Here is a 17,516-nt window from a genome sequence, read left to right on the forward strand (position 1 = left end):
AAAATCCGGAACAGACAAACAAACAGCTACAGTAGCGTATTATAGAAGAAGATTAAAAACATTGTTGTGCTTATCAGGGCTCCGTTTTTGGCAAAAGTTTGAACAGTAAGTACAAAAGTCTACCTAAATAAAGCACAAAGAGACGTTTTGAAATCTTTAAAATTGAGACTGCTGTTCTGACATTTTATCCTACATTATCCGGTCATTTTACGGTTACAAACATTCCTTAAAAGACTAATCCTATTATTATATCGTTATCAAGTCTAATATGTAGTTTATGGTGACAGTCCCCCCCCCCCTGAAGTTGCCATCAGTTGTGCAAATATGCATAAACAAACACACAGACTTTAAACGCAGGTTGCTTTTAGATGTAGCAGTCAGGACACTAAACCTTTGAGGGATATTTATACATCCAATTTAAGGTTATTGAACCGCAAATAAAGGCGTTTGTTGGTATTCCATCACTTATCGTTACATTGACAATACTCTATCAGATGTTACATTAACACAGGTAATAAAGGTTGAAACAAACCCTTTGAATTATTTTCTTTTAAAAGTGTAACCAGCCTTGGAGACTTAATTATTCACCTATTTTATATTAATCTTACTAAAAATATTCTGATTTTCCTGGTACAGAGTTGAAGTAGACTTAGCTTTGTAATTAAATTTTTATGTACAGGACCATAATAATTTTTATGCATAATATGACATTTTGCTTAAAGCCCTACCCCTTTAATTGCACTGTGCTTTACAACTTAATTGTAAAGAAAGCTAGTTTATTTTAATATTATATTATATATAAATGTATTTTCTTTCAAATTGCAGTTGACTCTTTCTGTGGCTGTATAAAGTTCTTGGGGCTCAGGGTGCGAGGGAGAGAGAATACCCTACCCTGTCATAAAAGCATCTTTTTCTTTACTTTAAATGCAACACATTACCTAATGTGAAATTTCACATAAACTGTAATGAACCAAAACAAACAAACTAGTGTTTATTCTTTATGGTTTGTGTTGATGGATCATAAGCGAGTAACAGCGTTTCCACTCCATTATTTTAAAAATGTTTTTTTCTGGGTATGCAATTGAAGTCATCAGTGTGCGAGTCGACTAACTTCATCATGTTAAAATAAAAGACTTTAAACCTATGTTGTATTAAGTGGGCGGCACAGTGGGGCAGAAGGCCGCAGTTCTCATCCCAGGTCCTCGGTTCCTCCCTATGTGGCGTTTGCATGTTCTCCCCGAGTCTGGGAGGGTTTCCTTCCATTCTCCAAAGACATGCCGTTTGGAATTGTTAGGCGAGAGTGCGCGCCTGCGATCACCACGTGCTGGCTGGGTGAGGCTCAAGCCCACAACGACCCTGGCTTGGATTATGCGGTTACAAAATGACATTTTTTTAAAGCAGAATGTACTTATTTAGGTGGAAAAACGTTACAAAAAAAACTGTGCAATCACTTAATTTCAAAAAATTAAGACATTGAAGTGTAGAATAGTTCAAATGAATCGGCGCATCTGCGGCGAAGTCTCGGAAAGCTAATTTTCACCTCACCCTGAATACAAGCAGCATACTACATGTTAAGTACACTTTGAATTACTTTTACTGTTTGATGTCAATAAAGCATATGAAATTAAAGCATACTTACCACAAAACCACGTGTTTAAGACAAGCAGCGCTAAAGCTGCCTGGAGCCCCATTTCTGAGAATAAAAAAAATGGAAACGAATCAGCTTAATATGACGAAACACAAAACAGATCGATTTTAATAGTACCACTGCCCCGCTGTCATTCACTGACGAGACAAGTAGGCTAGTTACTGCTCTAAGGACTCGTAGAGCCATTTAACGGCAGTCGTGTTGCCCTCACCAGACTGGGCTCAAACATTCGTTCTCTTCATTTCTCGATCAAGCCGAGCAAATCCTCAACTCTACAAATTCCTTTGACTCCATTAGCATCTTCGGATAACTAACTGAACTGGTTACAACTTTTTATCTCCAAAGAAACTCTCGATTTTCTGACCGTTGATCCTTTACGATTTTTTTTTCAGATCTATAAATCGTTAGTGAGTTATTTGCGTCTACCCTTAATAACAATTCATTTTATACCGAAGCATTACTCTTTATTGGTCAGTACACAATCGCACCAAGCAGTCATTAATGTATTACGTCTGAAAAAGAAGGAATAATAAAGTGCTCTCGAAAGTTAGTAAACATTAGAGAGAACCCGTATCGAGATGAGCAAAACAGAATGTTAACGGAGAGAACAAGAAATTAATGCCGCCAAACAGGCAGCAATCAGAAAAAGCAAACCCCGTAAATGGTAGATTTTGAAAGGAGTTGCGGTTTACCGTTTAGTTAGGACAGACACGTACGCCGCACATGAGCTCGTTCTGACCGTTTAATTCCTTACTGAGATAACGGAGCACACCCGGAAAGTCAAATTAACACATCGACTTAGTTAGTCAGACAATCTGAATTAGCGCAATTGACGGTTTAAATCAATTTGTTAACTAGGGTCTATTGCAGGGGTATCGAACTCCAGTGCTGGAGGGCCACAATGGCTGCAGGTTTTCATTCTAAGCATCTTCTTTATTAGTGATCAGTTTTTGCTGCTAATTAACTTCTTTTGCTTTTGTTTTAATTAACTTGACTTAGACCCCTTAGTTTGGCGATTCTAAATTGGCCGTAGTGCATGCTTGGTGTGTGGGTGTGTTTGTGTGTGTCCTGCGGTGGGTTGGCACCCTGCTCGGGATTGGTTCCTGCCTTGTGCCCTGTGTTGGCTGGGATTGACCCCCGTGACCCTATGTTCAGATTCAGCGGGTTAGAAAATGGATGGATGGATGGATGGATAGACCCCTTAGTTCTTTCTTTTTCCTTAATAAGGAGCCAAACAATGAGACGTAAAACAAGCTGCCACATCACCAGCTAACCACATTATCTGAACATAAAGAAAGATGAGGGTCTCAGTAAAGCTGATCTCCGAGGTCACCAAAACATCTCAACAGTGTTCTTAGAAAAAACAGAAAATCAACAGTTTTAGAAATGTCTGCTGAGTCAGAATGAAAGCAACAACAGGCCATGAAATTGAAAAATTGGTTTAATTAACAGCAAGAATTGGCTTCTAATTAAAAGCTTGGTTGGAGTTTGAAGCCCCAGTTTAGCTGGTCATCTGTTGACTCGTTTCACATCTCATTTCTGTTTAGCTGCTATTTAATGAAGAAGAGAATCAATTCAGAGCACTGAATCCTTGAAAACAGGACTATTAAAATGAAGGGAAAACAAGTTAATTAGCAGTGAAAACTGCTCACTGATTAGAAAAAGGGTTAAAATGAAAACCTGCAGCCACTGTGGCCCTCCAGGCCCGCAGTTCGACACCCGTGGTCTACTGCAGTGTTTCCCAAACTCGGTCCTGGGGGCCCACTGTGGCTGCAGGTTTTTTTTTCCAACCAGATTCCTAATCAACGACAAAACCTGATAGCACTGATCTCATTTAATTAGCTGGTAGTTGTTTCTTTTCTTCTACATTCAGAAAAGCACAGCAGCAGGGTTTTTATATTTAGAAGACATTTAGAAATATTTCTGCTGTTGCTATAGATTTAAATGCTTAACTCTGTTGACTTAGTTATATTTTGCCCTTTTTCAGTGCAGTTTTTCCCCTTTGTTGTATTTTATTAATGACAATTAAAAATGAAAAGAGCAGACATGCAGGCAAACAACACGGAATAATCAAAGGCTGCAACTACTTTAGCATCAGACCAGCTAATTAGTAAATAACGGATTAATTAAACAATTAGAACACCTAGAAAAGTAGAATGAAAATCAAGATGAAAATATTGTTAAAAAGAAAAAAAAATACACTATTCCCATATAACTGCTTAGTACATTTTAATATATATACTGTATATTTTGTTTTTACCAAACTTAGTGTTCTAATTTCTATATTAGTCCCAAAACACAGAAATTGGGAAATAACACATCACTTAATTAGCCCAGGAGTCCAATTAAAAACAGAAGCTGGTTGGAAAAAAAACCTGTAGCCACAGTGTGGCCCCAGGACCGAGGTTGGGAAACACTGGTCTACTGCAGGGGTAGGCAACGTCGGTCCTGGAGTGCCACAGTATGTGCAGGTTTTTGTTCCAACCCAGTTCCTTAACGAGAACTCAATTATTGCTGATGAAGCACATATTGCTTAAGTGACATTTTAATGCTTCATTTTAGTGGTCTCGCTTGTTAAGGTTCTCCAACCTTAATTGCTTATTTCAATCTTAAACTGCTGCATTCAGTGTTTTAATTGCTCCTTATTAGCAATAAGATGTAAAACAGGGGTAGGCAATGTCGGTCCTGGTGAGCCGCAGTGGCTACAGGTTTTCATTCAACCCAATTGCTTAATTAGAAACCAATCATTGCCAATCTCAGACCTTATTTAATTTTATGGCTTGTTAGTCTGTGCAATGTAAGGCTTTTATATCGTAGATTTTTTTCCTTTCCAAGGATATCATCCAAATGATTTGAAGCCTAAAACAGATCATTTTCAGTCTGTCACATTTTTCTATTAAGTGTTTTATTAAATCAAACCGTGCATGATGAACACACACAGATGTAATTGGAAAAAAGCTAGCTGGAGAACTGCTGGCTGCTTTGTCTTTTACATCTTATTGCTAATAAGGAGCAATTAAAACACAATGCAGCAGTTTAAGATTGAAATAAGCAATTAAGGTTGGAGAACCTTAACAAGCGAGACCACTAAAATGAAGCATTAAAATGTCACTTAAGCAATATGTGCTTCATCAGCAATAATTGAGTTCTCGTTAAGGAACTGGGTTGGAACAAAAACCTGCACATACTGTGGCACTCCAGGACCGACGTTGCCTACCCCTGGTCTACTGCATTGAATCATTCTAGTGACCACGTGTCTGCCTTAAAAGTGGACGACTAACATTAAACTAGTGATTTCTACTAATGAAACAGAAAGAGGAGAATAGTAAAGGGTGGAGGATTATGAGAGTTTGGTATTGTGGGTATTTATTCTGATTATTTGTAACGTGCTAAGCAGGGGAAGAGGTATTATTAGAAAAGCTTTTAGATGGTATCTTTTCATAATTGTAATACAGTTTGATTTACACCTATGGAATACCGTATCTGCATTGTAATGAAATAATAAGGTAATTTTAAAAGGATTTTGTGTCATATTTAAAAGCAACATTCAATAACAGAGTGTTGAAGCTCAAAAGGACCTACCTCACCAGCTCCATCAAGATGCCCCCACTAGGCCGGTGCACTCATATACACTCAGGAAGCAGAGATGCCTGCTGTCTCCTAGTTAACCGTGAGATCATTCTGAGCTGCAATATATCATTTTGTTGAAATCTTTTTTTTTAATTTTTTTTTTTAATGGCCAATAACGTTTTAGCAAAACATTGTCTTTTGGCACTCTTTTCTAATTTTGTCTTTTCGCTGCACACAATCTCAAAAGTAACCTATGACATAACTGCTTGGAGTGTGACCAATCGGTACTCCTGTGCTTCTTTTGAAAGTTTTTTTATGCAGTTCTAATTGAAGAAGTTTAGAATCATGAGCGGCAACATTGGGAAGGAATGTGTTTTGGATGTGGTGTAGTGACTTGCACAGTCAGTGAACATATGGACTTTTTTCCCCGCTAATAGCAATTTTTCTCTGACATATGCTAAGAACCCTTTGTAAGCCAGTCATTCTAATAGGTAGATCGGGCCATAGTCACAGGGGTCCAGAGTCTCTCATCAGTTGGTCTACAATATTTCTAATTTTTTGTTCTGGTACATAAAAGTGTGAGTGATGTGCTGTAGCTTATGTACACAGGGTGGGTTGTGTAGGGTACATAATGTTTACAAGTTTACAAGATTACAAGTGACATCAAGGGCCTTTTGAACCAGAAGAAAAGGGCTTTTAAAGACGGTGATCAGCATGAGCTCAAGCGTGTGCAGAAGGAACTCCGAGTCCAGCTCAGGGCGGCGAAGGAGCAGTCAAGGAGAAAGCTGGAGCAGAAGTTGCAGAATAACAGCATGAAGGAAGTGTGGGATGGGATGAAGATCATCACCGGCTGCAGCTCGAAGCGGGGTACCACCATCGAGAGAGACGGGAAGACAGCAAACCAAATGAACAACTTCTTTAACAGGTTTGACCACCCTAACCCACTCTCACTCTCACCTCGGACTATTGCACCCTCCACACATCCTTCTGCTGATTGCCAGCAAAGCAGCGGGTCCAGATGGAGTATCGCCACGACTGCTGAAGGTCTGTGCATCGGAGCTGGGGGGTCCTCTACAGTGCATCTTTAACCTGAGCCTGGAACAGGGGAGAGTCCCGAGGCTTTGGAAAACATCTTGTATCACCCCAGTCCCAAAGGTATCACGTCTTAGTGAGCTGAATGACTTTCGGCCTGTTGCTCTGACATCACATGTGATGAAGACCATGGAGAGGCTGCTGCTTCACCACCTTAGGCCACAGGTTCAACATGCCCTTGACCCTCTACAGTTTGCATATCAGGAGAAGGTGGGAGCGGAGGATGCCATCATCTATATGCTACACCGATCCCTCTCTCACTTGGACAGAGGCAGTGGTGCTGTAAGAATTATGTTTCTAGACTTCTCTAGCACCTTCAACACAATCCAACCTCTGCTCCTTAGGGACAAGTTGACAGAGATGGGATTAGATTCATACCTAGTGGCATGGATCGTGGACTATCTTAAAGACAGACCTCAGTATGTGCGTCTTGGGAACTGCACGTCTGACATTGTGGTCAGCAACACAGGAGTGCCACAGGGGACTGTACTTTCTCCGGTCCTGTTCAGCCTATATACATCGGACTTCCAATACAACTCGGAGTACTGCCATGTGCAAAAGTTCACTGATGACACTGCTATCATGGGCTGCATCAGGAATGGGCTGGAGGAGGAGTATAGGAACCTCATCAAGGACTTTGTTAAATGGTGCGACTCAAACCACCTACACCTGAACACCAGAAAAACCAAGGAGTTGGTGGTGGATTTTAGGAGGCCCAGACCCCTCATAGACCCAGTGATCATCAAAGGTGACTGTGTACAGATGGTGCAGACCTATAAATATCTGGGAGTGCAGCTGGATGATAAATTAGACTGGACTGCCAATACTGATGCGCTGTGCAAGAAAGGACAAAGCCGGTTATACTTCCTTAGAAGGCTGGCGTCCTTCAACATCTGCAATAAGATGCTGTAGATGTTCTATCAGACAGTTGTGGCGAGCGCCCTCTTCTACGCAGTGGTGTGCTGGGGAGGCAGCATTAAGAGGAAAGACGCCTCATGCCTGCACAAACTGGTGAGGAAGGCAGGCTCTATTGTTGGCATGGAGCTGGACAGTTTAACATCTGTGGCAGAGCGAAGGGTGCTCAGCAGGCTCCTATCAATTATGGAGAATCCATTGCTTCCACTTAATAGTATCATCTCCAGACAGAAGAGCAGCTTCAGCGACAGACTGTTGTCACTGTCCTGCTCCACTGACAGATTGAGGAGATCGTTCCTCCCCCAAACTATGCGACTCTTTAATTCCACCCCTTGGGGTAAACGTTAACATTTAACATTATCCATCCATCCATCCATTTTCCAACCCGCTGAATCCGAACACAGGGTCACGGGGGTCTGCTGGAGCCAATCCCAGCCAACACAGGGCACAAGGCAGGAAACAATCCTGGGCAGGGTGCCAACCCACCACAGGACACACACAAACACACCCACACACCAAGCACACACTAGGGCCAATTTAGAATCGCCAATCCACCTAACCTGCATGTCTTTGGACTGTGGGAGGAAACCGGAGCGCCCGGAGGAAACCCACGCAGACACGGGGAGAACATGCAAACTCCACGCAGGGAGGGCCCGGGAATCGAACCCAGGTCCCCAGATCTCCCAACTGCGAGGCAGCAGCGCTACCCACTGCGTCACCGTGCCGCCCCATTTAACATTATACATAGTTATTATCTGTTTTTCACCTGCATTATTATCATTCTTTAATATTATTTATTGTATCAGTATGCTGCTGCTGAAGAATGTGAATTTCCCATTGGGATTAATAAAGTATCTATCTATCTATCTATCTATCTAAAAGCCAGATTGCTGTTAATTTTGTATCAGGAATTTGGCATTTGAAGGTTATTTAAAGATGACTAGTGACAATGTGGTGAAGTTCTACTATACCCCGTATAGAATGTGGATTGGGAGGTGTGAGGGGGCTGGCTGTGAGGATTATCAGATGACTCAAATGGACTTCTGTCCTCCACAAATTTAGATGTTGAGTCTCTAGGCTTCTTCAAAGACTGACAATTCTCCAAATTATTTGGGTATGAGGCTGTGAAGTCTTGTTTCTACTTTTATTTTACATTGTACATGTGAAGTGTGTAGTACCAGTGATTTAAGACATGCTTTTTAAATCAGATTTCAAAACTATGTTAGAAATATTTAATTGCTGGTGGTGTATGCTAGTACCTTTTAGCAGAATTTTTAACCTTAAATAAACATACATATAAACAGAAAAATATTGAACATGATTGTGCTGAAGTTTCTTGAATTTCAGCCCACCTGTCTAAAATGCTTAGTTCACCATCTCATTTTCAACTTTTAGATTGTAAAAATGTACTGTGGGTCAACACAAATACACAGGAGTTCCTTAACTTGATTGTGATCTTTTGAAATATTTATAACAAAATATAGTGTAGGTGTGTCCTAATCTAGGTCTTCACAATTCTCAAAGAGTTTGATTAAATTAATCAAGCAAAATTCTCACACTTGGCGATTTGGACCACCCTTTCTCCTACCGCACCAAAGGGATTGGCCTGAAATATTTTGCCCCAATTTCTGAAGATATAGCCGAATTAAAGCCTCCTAGACCCTGTACAGTCCCCCTACTTTCAGTACCAGGTATTCCAGATACTAGTCAGTTTCGCACCTATGGTGAGTTGTTAGAAGCCACTGTGAGATTAGTTGAAGGACTACAAGATCATCAACCTTGTGCCTCTGATTGTCAAAAGGCTGAATTGCTACTTGTACAAAGGGCTCAAATAGATTGAATTCATCAGGAAAACTATCAACTACAAGAAGAGAAAAGCCAAGCAAAATGACACCTTTTATTGGCTAACTAGAAAGATTACAATATGCAAGCTTTCGAGGCAACTCAGGCCCCTTCTTCAGGCAAGATTATCTTGCCTGAAGAAGGGGCCTGAGTTGCCTCGAAAGCTTGCATATTGTAATCTTTCTAGTTAGCCAATAAAAGGTGTCATTTTGCTTGGCTTTTCTCTACATTCATAATGGCTAACACGGTACAGCACCCTAGTACTACATAACTACAAGAAGGTAAACTTGTTTCTTCTAGTAGCAGACTGATAGCCTTATCTCCAGAATTTGACCATTCCAGTGAAATTGTCAGAGTTGGTGGTAGGCTGCGGCGAGCTGAGCAGTTGGAATGTGATGCAATGCATCCTATTATATTGGATCCTACTCACCCTGTGACAAAATTGCTGATTCAAAGGTTTGACCAGAACGTTTATTTGCTGAAATTAGGCTCACATACTGGATCCTGAGAGGAAGAGAGGCAATTAGGAAACAACAGCATGTTTGCAGAGAGTGTCAAAGATGGCAAGCTAAACCTCAAATGCCTAAGATGGCTGATCTGCCACTAGCCCGGCTCCGTTTATTTAAGCCAGCATTCTATAGTAATGGAGTGGATTGCTTTGAGCCTTTTATTGTGAAGGTTGGCCGTCGTAATGAAAAGAGATGGGGAGTGGTATTCAAATGTCTTACAACCAGGTGAGTCTATTTGGACATATTTAATAGCATGGATGCAGACTCTTTCTTAATGACCCTTCAACGCTTTATTCCACGACGAGGAAAACCCTATGAATTGCTTTGTGATCAAGGTACAAATTTCCGTGGAAGTAATTGAGAGATGTGTGAGGCCTTTGCAAGTTTAACAAGTGATCTTAAGTTGCTTCTGGCCAAACAAAAAATTAGGTTCCAGTTCAATCCACCAGGTGCACCACATTTTGGTGGTGCTTGGGAGCCGGAGATTCGTTTGATAAAGACTGCACTTAACATAACCCTGGGGTCCCAAACAGTTACTGAAGAGGTGCTGAGGACAATTCTAGTGGAAGTAGAAGGGATCTTAAATGCAAAACCTTTGGGGTATGTTTCTTCCAATTTAGCTGATCTTGACCCAGTGACCCCCAACTATCTACTTATGGGACAGCCTGACTCATCTCTTCCTCAGGATGTCTATTCTGAATCAGATCTCTTGACTAGATGGAGACACAGCCAGGTGCTGGCAGATCATTTCTGGTCATGCTTTCTGAAGTATTACCTACCAAATCTTCAGACACTTCAGAAGTGGCAGAAAGAGGCAGCTAATCTAGCAGCTGAAAAGGTAGTAATGCTTCTTGATCCACAGTTACTCAGACCTTCATGGCCTGTAGGTAGAGTGCTGCACGTCATACCAGGAGCTGACGGACGAGTTCAAACAGCTGAAGTAAGGATTAACGGAAGAGTGTACACTAGACCTGTAACCCAACTTATAGAACTTCCAAAAATACCTGACGAGCTTTCCAGTGACAAACCTTCGGAATGATGTAAGAGGTCAAATTTGGTATACCAAATTTGGGGGCGGCTGTAAAAAAGGTTTGTGTGCCTTTAAGGCGCTGAAGCATGGTCACGTGGAAACCGTGAAGTGTGCAGGGAGCATGTGCATTTGTGAGATGTACCTCGTGAAAGCCAGAACTAATGGAGCCACTAGAGAAAGTTTAAGTTTGTGTGTTGTTGACCAAATACCACACATACACCTATTCACCTACCTGTACAGTTGTTCTACTTCGTGTGAATTTTTGGCATTTCAACATTAAAGCAGTGTTCCTGAAATGGTTGGATTAGTTCCTGTGTTCTAACCAACACACCACAGCGACTACAGCGTATTGCAAGTCTGCTTTCTCAAATTACTTCATAATAAGAAAGAAATAAGATTCACGAGTTGATATTGTTCTTATAGAGTACTGCTGCTCGATTAGATTAAGATTGAGATTTTGGAGTACAAAAACACCCTGAAGTTTTATCATATTTTTAATGAAATGCAAAAGCCAAAACGTTAAGGGAAAATGTAAACCATTTTGACAAGGGTTAAAATGAAACCCGATGTTCAGCACCCACCTCACTATCCTCTAGCAGAACCCAACTCCACTCTGCCACATTCAAAGTGAAGAAAACAGCAAAGAAAAACCAAGCAAACAGACCAGCAAGCAAGTAAACAGTACACCTGCCCCATTAAGAAAAGATAATGATTAGGACTGCAGCCAGAACCAGAGGCATGTGATCGGACCAGCTATTGTCTCAGTTCATTAATCAATATAAGAGTCATAAATCCTTGTAACTGAAAATTCCAAAAAGGATTAAATTTAAAGAAGACTACTTCCAAATGAAGGAAAAAAAAAAAAAAAAAAAAAAAAAGTTGGGCAATTTACATTGAGAGGCTAAGGCAATTTTACAAGCGGGTGTCTCTAAGTAACTTCTATGCAATGATAAATATAAATGAGTGGATGAACACAGGACCGTCCCAAAACATATGCATAAATGTATCGGAGGCGTCCAGGGAAAAAAAGCAAAAGGACAGAGGACAATCCTCAAGAATATCATTTATGTGAGGGCATATACTGTAATCAGTGGGCAAATTTGTAGAGCTTTTTGATTAGGATTCCGAAATACCAACAAGATGTTTTTAAAAAGCAAATTCCATGAAGCAGAAAAGGGGAACAAAAAAATCTTGGAGCTACACTGACTTCATAGATAATGGATGATATACAGTACTGTCTTAAAGTATTGCATATGATGTTCACACTGGTTTGTGAACTGGGCCGCAGAGTAAGTGAGAAACACCACCCTTGACCTCCTGTTCTTCAAACCATTCCCAAACAATATGCTCTGTGGCAGGGTTCCTTATTCTGCTGAAAGATGCCACTTCCATTGGGCAATACTGTTGCCATGAAGGAGTTCACAGTACCTGGTCTAAAACAATGTTTAGGAAGGATGGTAAATGTGAAATTAATGACAACATGATTGTGCAGAACAAGGGTTTTATAACAGGATATTACCCAAAACATCAAACACTTTCCATTGTCTTGTCATCTACCCACAGTGATTTCTGGTGCCATCTCTGCCCCAGGTAAAATCATGCAACTAAAAAGGATAAATCAAACCAGGCAACCTTGTCCCATTGATCTAAAGTCCTGCTCCAAAGCTTGAATACCCATTGTAGGCACTTTCAACTGTGGACAGGGCTTAGCTGGTGTCACTGATCAGCCTGTGGCCATGCAGTCTCATAAGCAATAATATTTTAAACAGTGTATTGACAGATTACAATTTATATTTATGTTAATGACAGTTACAGGAGTAATCTGTTCCACAGTAGTCTCTGTTGACCTCATATTGAGTCTTTGCAACCCACTGCCCGAATGGCAGCTTATGGGTTCTCCCTCCTCAGCCCACCACCAGTTACTACTCACCCTGGCCAAATGGGAGCACAGCACAAGCCTAGCCATTTTGGAAATGCGGAGCTTCTTGTAGCCATTACAAGGACACTTAGTTCCTCAGTTCTTTACACTTTTCCACATCTTCTACAATTACCATGTAATATCAGCTTACCAGCCAATATCCCATGACCTTTACATACACTGATGCAATAGTCACCCTTCACATCTGTAAGTGCTTATAGTGTTTTGGCTCATTAGTGTAAATCACCAAAATACTGTTAATATACTTAAATGAGATGAGAGAATTGAGCAGGCATCTCTAAACTTTGTACTTCATGAATATTACAGTATGTTTATAATGTGTATGAATATAGAAAAGGAAAATTACCATTCCATTGACATCACAATTAAGCCCCTGTTTAAGTATTTTAGAATTACTAGTCCATGTTTGAGGCATTCAGAACAGTGGCAACTATCTCCGATGCTAAGGAAATGCTCAGCCGTTTACAAATAGACCATTAGTGCAAGAACATTTCCATAATATCCAATATTAAAAATCAAGCCCTACCTGGGGCACAATAACTGAAAGGCTTTATTTACATTCTTACCTACCAGACATCAGAATGAAAAAGGTTAATAGCGTTATCAGACTTCATGGAGAATGGGAACTATTGACCTTTTATGAAACACTTTTTTTTTTTTTTTGAAGTATCTGATTTTTGAATTGATTTTTTTTTCCAACCGAGAGTGAATTTGTTTTGGAGTAAAGCCTGTCAAATTTTAGTTACACCACCACTTGTGAAGCTGCATTAAGAGTGGAGTAGTTCAGATGCAAACTGGTTTAAGAAAGGGTTCATAGTTATTTTATTAGGTTCAAAAAAAAGAGGAGAGAGAAACCCATCAATCCATTTAAAACTAAGTCTTTATACTTGCGCACTTCCATTTTCAATGGTGTGAAATCCAACTTATTTTTTAACTTTAGTTGTCACAATCTACCTAGAATTACAATAAGCGGGTGTTGAAAATACTAGGTCAATGATTCCTCCATTGTGAACAAAGGAAATGGGGGAACAAAAATTTAAACTGCCTGCCTGTTAACCGAGGCCAGCCTGACTTGATTTGAACTAGCAGAGAGTTTGGATTTCATAACATTGCACTTTGTTCAGTATTAACCGTTTACATATCAGTAGTCTTTATACCTATGAACTTTTAATGTTAACTAGTTGTGGCATTTCATAATTCAGTGTGTTTCTGGAGTATAACTTCTAAAGTGGTTAGGTGGGGGGGAAAAAAAAAATCCAAATGTGTTCTGGAAATGAACCTAGCAGATTAAAGAATCTTGTTATTCAGAGCATCCTGTCAGGCTGAAGACTAAAAGGCACATGGAATTCATCTTAAAAAAAAAAAAAAAAAAAAAAAAAAAAATGCAAAGGGCCAGGATGGAATTCCACATGGAGTGATGACTTAAGCCTCTAGTATTTTCCCACTACAGAAGGAATGGAGGCTCTGGAAGAGGCATTTATTGTTCCTGCCTAGGCCCACTTTTAACAGTGGGTGCATTGGAAACCTATACCTAGGCAAGAATCAGGCTGAATTATGAATTATTAAAACAGGGTGGATATTAAAAGGAATATACAACAGAATAGAGAGTGACATTCAACCAAATGTTTAGGGGGAGGAAAAAAAGATCTAAAAGTATTTTAACATTGATACTTTCTCCCCAAAAGGAGAGATTAAAACTATAGAAGCCCAGAAAAACAAACTGTTGGCCTTAATAGAGCTACTGCTGCTGTCAATAGCATAGTAGGCAAGATTAAATTGTAGTCATTTTCAAGGCTCCCTGGAAGAAGTGTATTCTTCCAACTTGCACCAAGGAGATGGAACTAAGGACATCTACAGTCAAAAATTAAACCCATAAAAATCCCACTTGAACAGATGTCCGATCCTGAAAGGCACCACATCATGGTGGGAAAGTTATTCAAATCTAAAGTAATTCACCATGCTTGAGCATTCACTAAGGTGAGAACTATTCTGACTGCAACAAACTGGATAACATTCGCTAACAGAACAAAATGGGTAGGACAAGACATGTAAACAGGGTGGGGTGTACATGCACAGCTGGCAGGCTGCAGCTACAGATAAAGCTGAAGGTTTGAGCAGAGCTTAAATTTAAAATTTGTTTATTGTGCTCAAATAGGGAGTATGATGGAAAATTTAGCTCATTTTAGTAGCTTGCAATTCTTGAAATTTATTTAATGCTTCCAGGTATCCCAACATTAGATGACGGATGTTACTTGGAGCCTGGACAAAGGTAAAGATTTTGGTGAATAGCACAAACAGTCTACTACTATTAGTAACATGTTGCGATAGCAAAGTGTTCAGTTCTTCTCAATGTTTTTCTTTTGGCTGTGTTAACCTCATGTAGCACACCCAATCAACTGCATACAGCATGTGACAAACAAGTCTTACTTTGTGACAGCAGATGGCAAAGACTAAATTACTCTGCTAAATTAAGGGGAGGGAAAAAAGCTCGGAGCAGGTGGTTCGTCTAGAATCTTCATTTTGTCAACAAAAACACATTACATCTCCAAATGAGGATGTGGTCTAAATAAAAAAAGAAACCACGTTGTATACTGTGATCTTCACACCCTGTGAAGACCAATATTGATAGCATTCACAATCTCCCCCCCCCCCCCCCAGACTGACACCATCCATCAATAATGTAAACTGAATGTAAAGATATTTAAATTTTACTTCCAACTTGCTCATTTCACTTTCCAAGGACTGTATTACACCAAGGTTTAATCAGTCAGATACAGATCAGAGATCATTTAAGTATACGTTACAGTTCAAGGATTGCAAGAAATAAGGGAGGATCTCCCATACTTATGTCTTCACATAATTTAGGATGCAGCCATTTAGATTTCCACAAAGGCCACAGAGTTTGTTTGAATAAACCCCTACTGAGATTGTGAGCTTTCCAAGGGTGTTGTACTCAAGCCTGATCCCCGACTTGTTCTTAAAGTGAAGGATGCCATCTTCTACAGAGATGGATATTTCCTCTGTTGGACTTGCTGGCAAGCTGACCACTTGGTTATTGACCTGTAAAGAGATTTACATTAATAAAAGCATCACTTTAGACCTCAAGTTTGAGATACTGGCACAATTCCATCCTAGAAATTCCTCCGCCAAACCCTTTTGTTCAAACTGTTTAACTACAGAGACCAGTACATTGATTGCACAATTCAACCATTAATCTTCCAGAAGTTTGGGTTTCAATTGTAAACTTGAGAACAACATGGTGCAGAGGAACCAGAATTTTAGTCAAAACATAAGCAAAACTCCCTAGACAGATTTTTTTTCCCCACTATGTCCTGTTCCAATGCTCTTCCCTTTGGGCTTGCCAAATTCTGTTGCAACTTTACAAGAAGCCTTTATCCAGAAGTTAAAATTGCTACTATCAACTGCAAACCAAGTTATATCAGCCAGCCATAACAGTATTATAGTGTGAAGACATTTGGAGCAGGACAAGTAAAAACTCAGAATTTCAGAAAACCGAACTTTTTGGTTTGTCACTCCATCTTTATCCCCATGTTGGGTTTCAGAAATTCTTCTGAAAATACTAGGGTCTACTTAAAACTATTGCAAAGTATAACCACCAAGTTATGGTCCACACACCAGGAATTAAATCACATTTTAATCTGTTATTCAGCAGTTTTACATATACATACAAAAATTGAGGTGACATACTCAACACTACACCATTAAAAAAACTGCCATGAACAAGTTTTTGAAGGTATGAAAACTGCAACTTACCAAAACAGTCAGGTCTCTGTTCAGAATGATGGAAAGGCCAGTATACTCAAAGATGACCTTATTTATGGAGTGTACATTGCCATTAATTGTAAGGTCAGCAACCACTTGCAAGTTCTGTTCAGACCTGTCGCAGAAGGTCACCATCTTGTAAGCACCATCTAGCCACAGCATCTGTGACAAACCATCAAAAGTAGTGTAGGCTCCAGAGGAATGCAAAGTGCAGCTGGCTTCTGGAGAAGCACACATCCGCTGTCCATCCTGCACCGTACAGTATGTTTGAGGTCCACAGTTCATTGGTGTACACTTGACAGAACCTTCAGATGTGCAGGTACATTCCTGGCTGCAGTCATCCAGTACAAACAACTGTCCAACCTTGACAAAGCAAAGAACCATAATCAACTCCATAACTACTTCCATAGAAAGCAGAAAATTGTCAGAGATTTAAAACAACCCCACCCAAATAAAACCTAAAGACTCACCTGGATATACCTTCCTTCATAAACACAACCACAAGAGCTTTGAGGAATACATCTTCCCTCTTCAGACATTTGGCCAGAATCACACTGGCAGCCTTCGTAGCATTTAGAATGACAGGTGACCTCAGGGATACTGCCACAGGTGCTACTGCAGGTGTCTGTGCATACCCCATAATGAGAATTCTCTGGACATTTTATTGCTAGACAATAGAAGAGAATTAGATTTTAGCATTGCTCCATGAAACCCATTCTAGGATCATCAAAAATGAAAATCCACATGTGCATACATTGTACACTTTTTTTTTAAATTCGGCACATCAAAAACTTACAGCAAAATTCAAGGATTAACATCTTATTGCAATGCCATTCTGGTCTTTGCTTGTATATGGTTGCTAGCCACATTGATGTCACTGAATAAAGGGTATTAAAAGTCCAGGTTTATGCACTTCGACTATCAGATTGGATTTACGTACACATTAAACCCACCACACACTTTACATGCAGTGGGCTTTGCTTTATGCTCATTTAGAATTTCTAAAATACAGGCTTCTTGCGATAGTGGAGAAAAAAAAAAAAAAAAAAAAAAAAAAACTGGATTTTGGTTACAAGAACAGCAACTGCTCAGTTTAGACATTTTCGATCTTCAGATTCCCATTTAAAAAAATATATTTGCAACTCACAATGGCCATAACCGCATGAGTGTAAAAAAACTTAAATTCAC

General features: G+C 39.9%; 2 protein-coding genes across 2 annotated transcripts in view; both read right to left on the reverse strand.

The window, feature by feature from the left end:
- The window catches only part of LOC114667237 (IgGFc-binding protein-like), a 46,300-nt gene extending 43,842 nt beyond the window's left edge, over positions 1–2,458 (reverse strand). The window contains exons 1-2 of the mRNA XM_051920780.1: positions 2,341–2,458; positions 1,640–1,693 (exon numbers count right to left, since the gene is read on the reverse strand). Coding sequence (XP_051776740.1) covers positions 1,640–1,691 — 52 coding nt within the window. The 5' untranslated portion in view covers positions 1,692–1,693; positions 2,341–2,458. The remainder of the gene's footprint in view (positions 1–1,639; positions 1,694–2,340) is intronic.
- Positions 2,459–15,246: 12,788 nt separating this feature from the next.
- Positions 15,247–17,516, reverse strand: part of LOC114667236 (IgGFc-binding protein-like) — a 37,224-nt gene continuing 34,954 nt past the window's right edge. The window contains exons 20-22 of the mRNA XM_028822456.2: positions 16,799–16,995; positions 16,320–16,691; positions 15,247–15,605 (exon numbers count right to left, since the gene is read on the reverse strand). Of these exons, the coding sequence (XP_028678289.1) occupies positions 15,390–15,605; positions 16,320–16,691; positions 16,799–16,995 (785 nt within the window). The 3' untranslated portion in view covers positions 15,247–15,389. The remainder of the gene's footprint in view (positions 15,606–16,319; positions 16,692–16,798; positions 16,996–17,516) is intronic.

The sequence above is a fragment of the Erpetoichthys calabaricus genome, chromosome 17, assembly GCF_900747795.2.
Source record: "Erpetoichthys calabaricus chromosome 17, fErpCal1.3, whole genome shotgun sequence".
NCBI classification, from domain to species: Eukaryota; Metazoa; Chordata; class Cladistia; order Polypteriformes; family Polypteridae; genus Erpetoichthys; species Erpetoichthys calabaricus.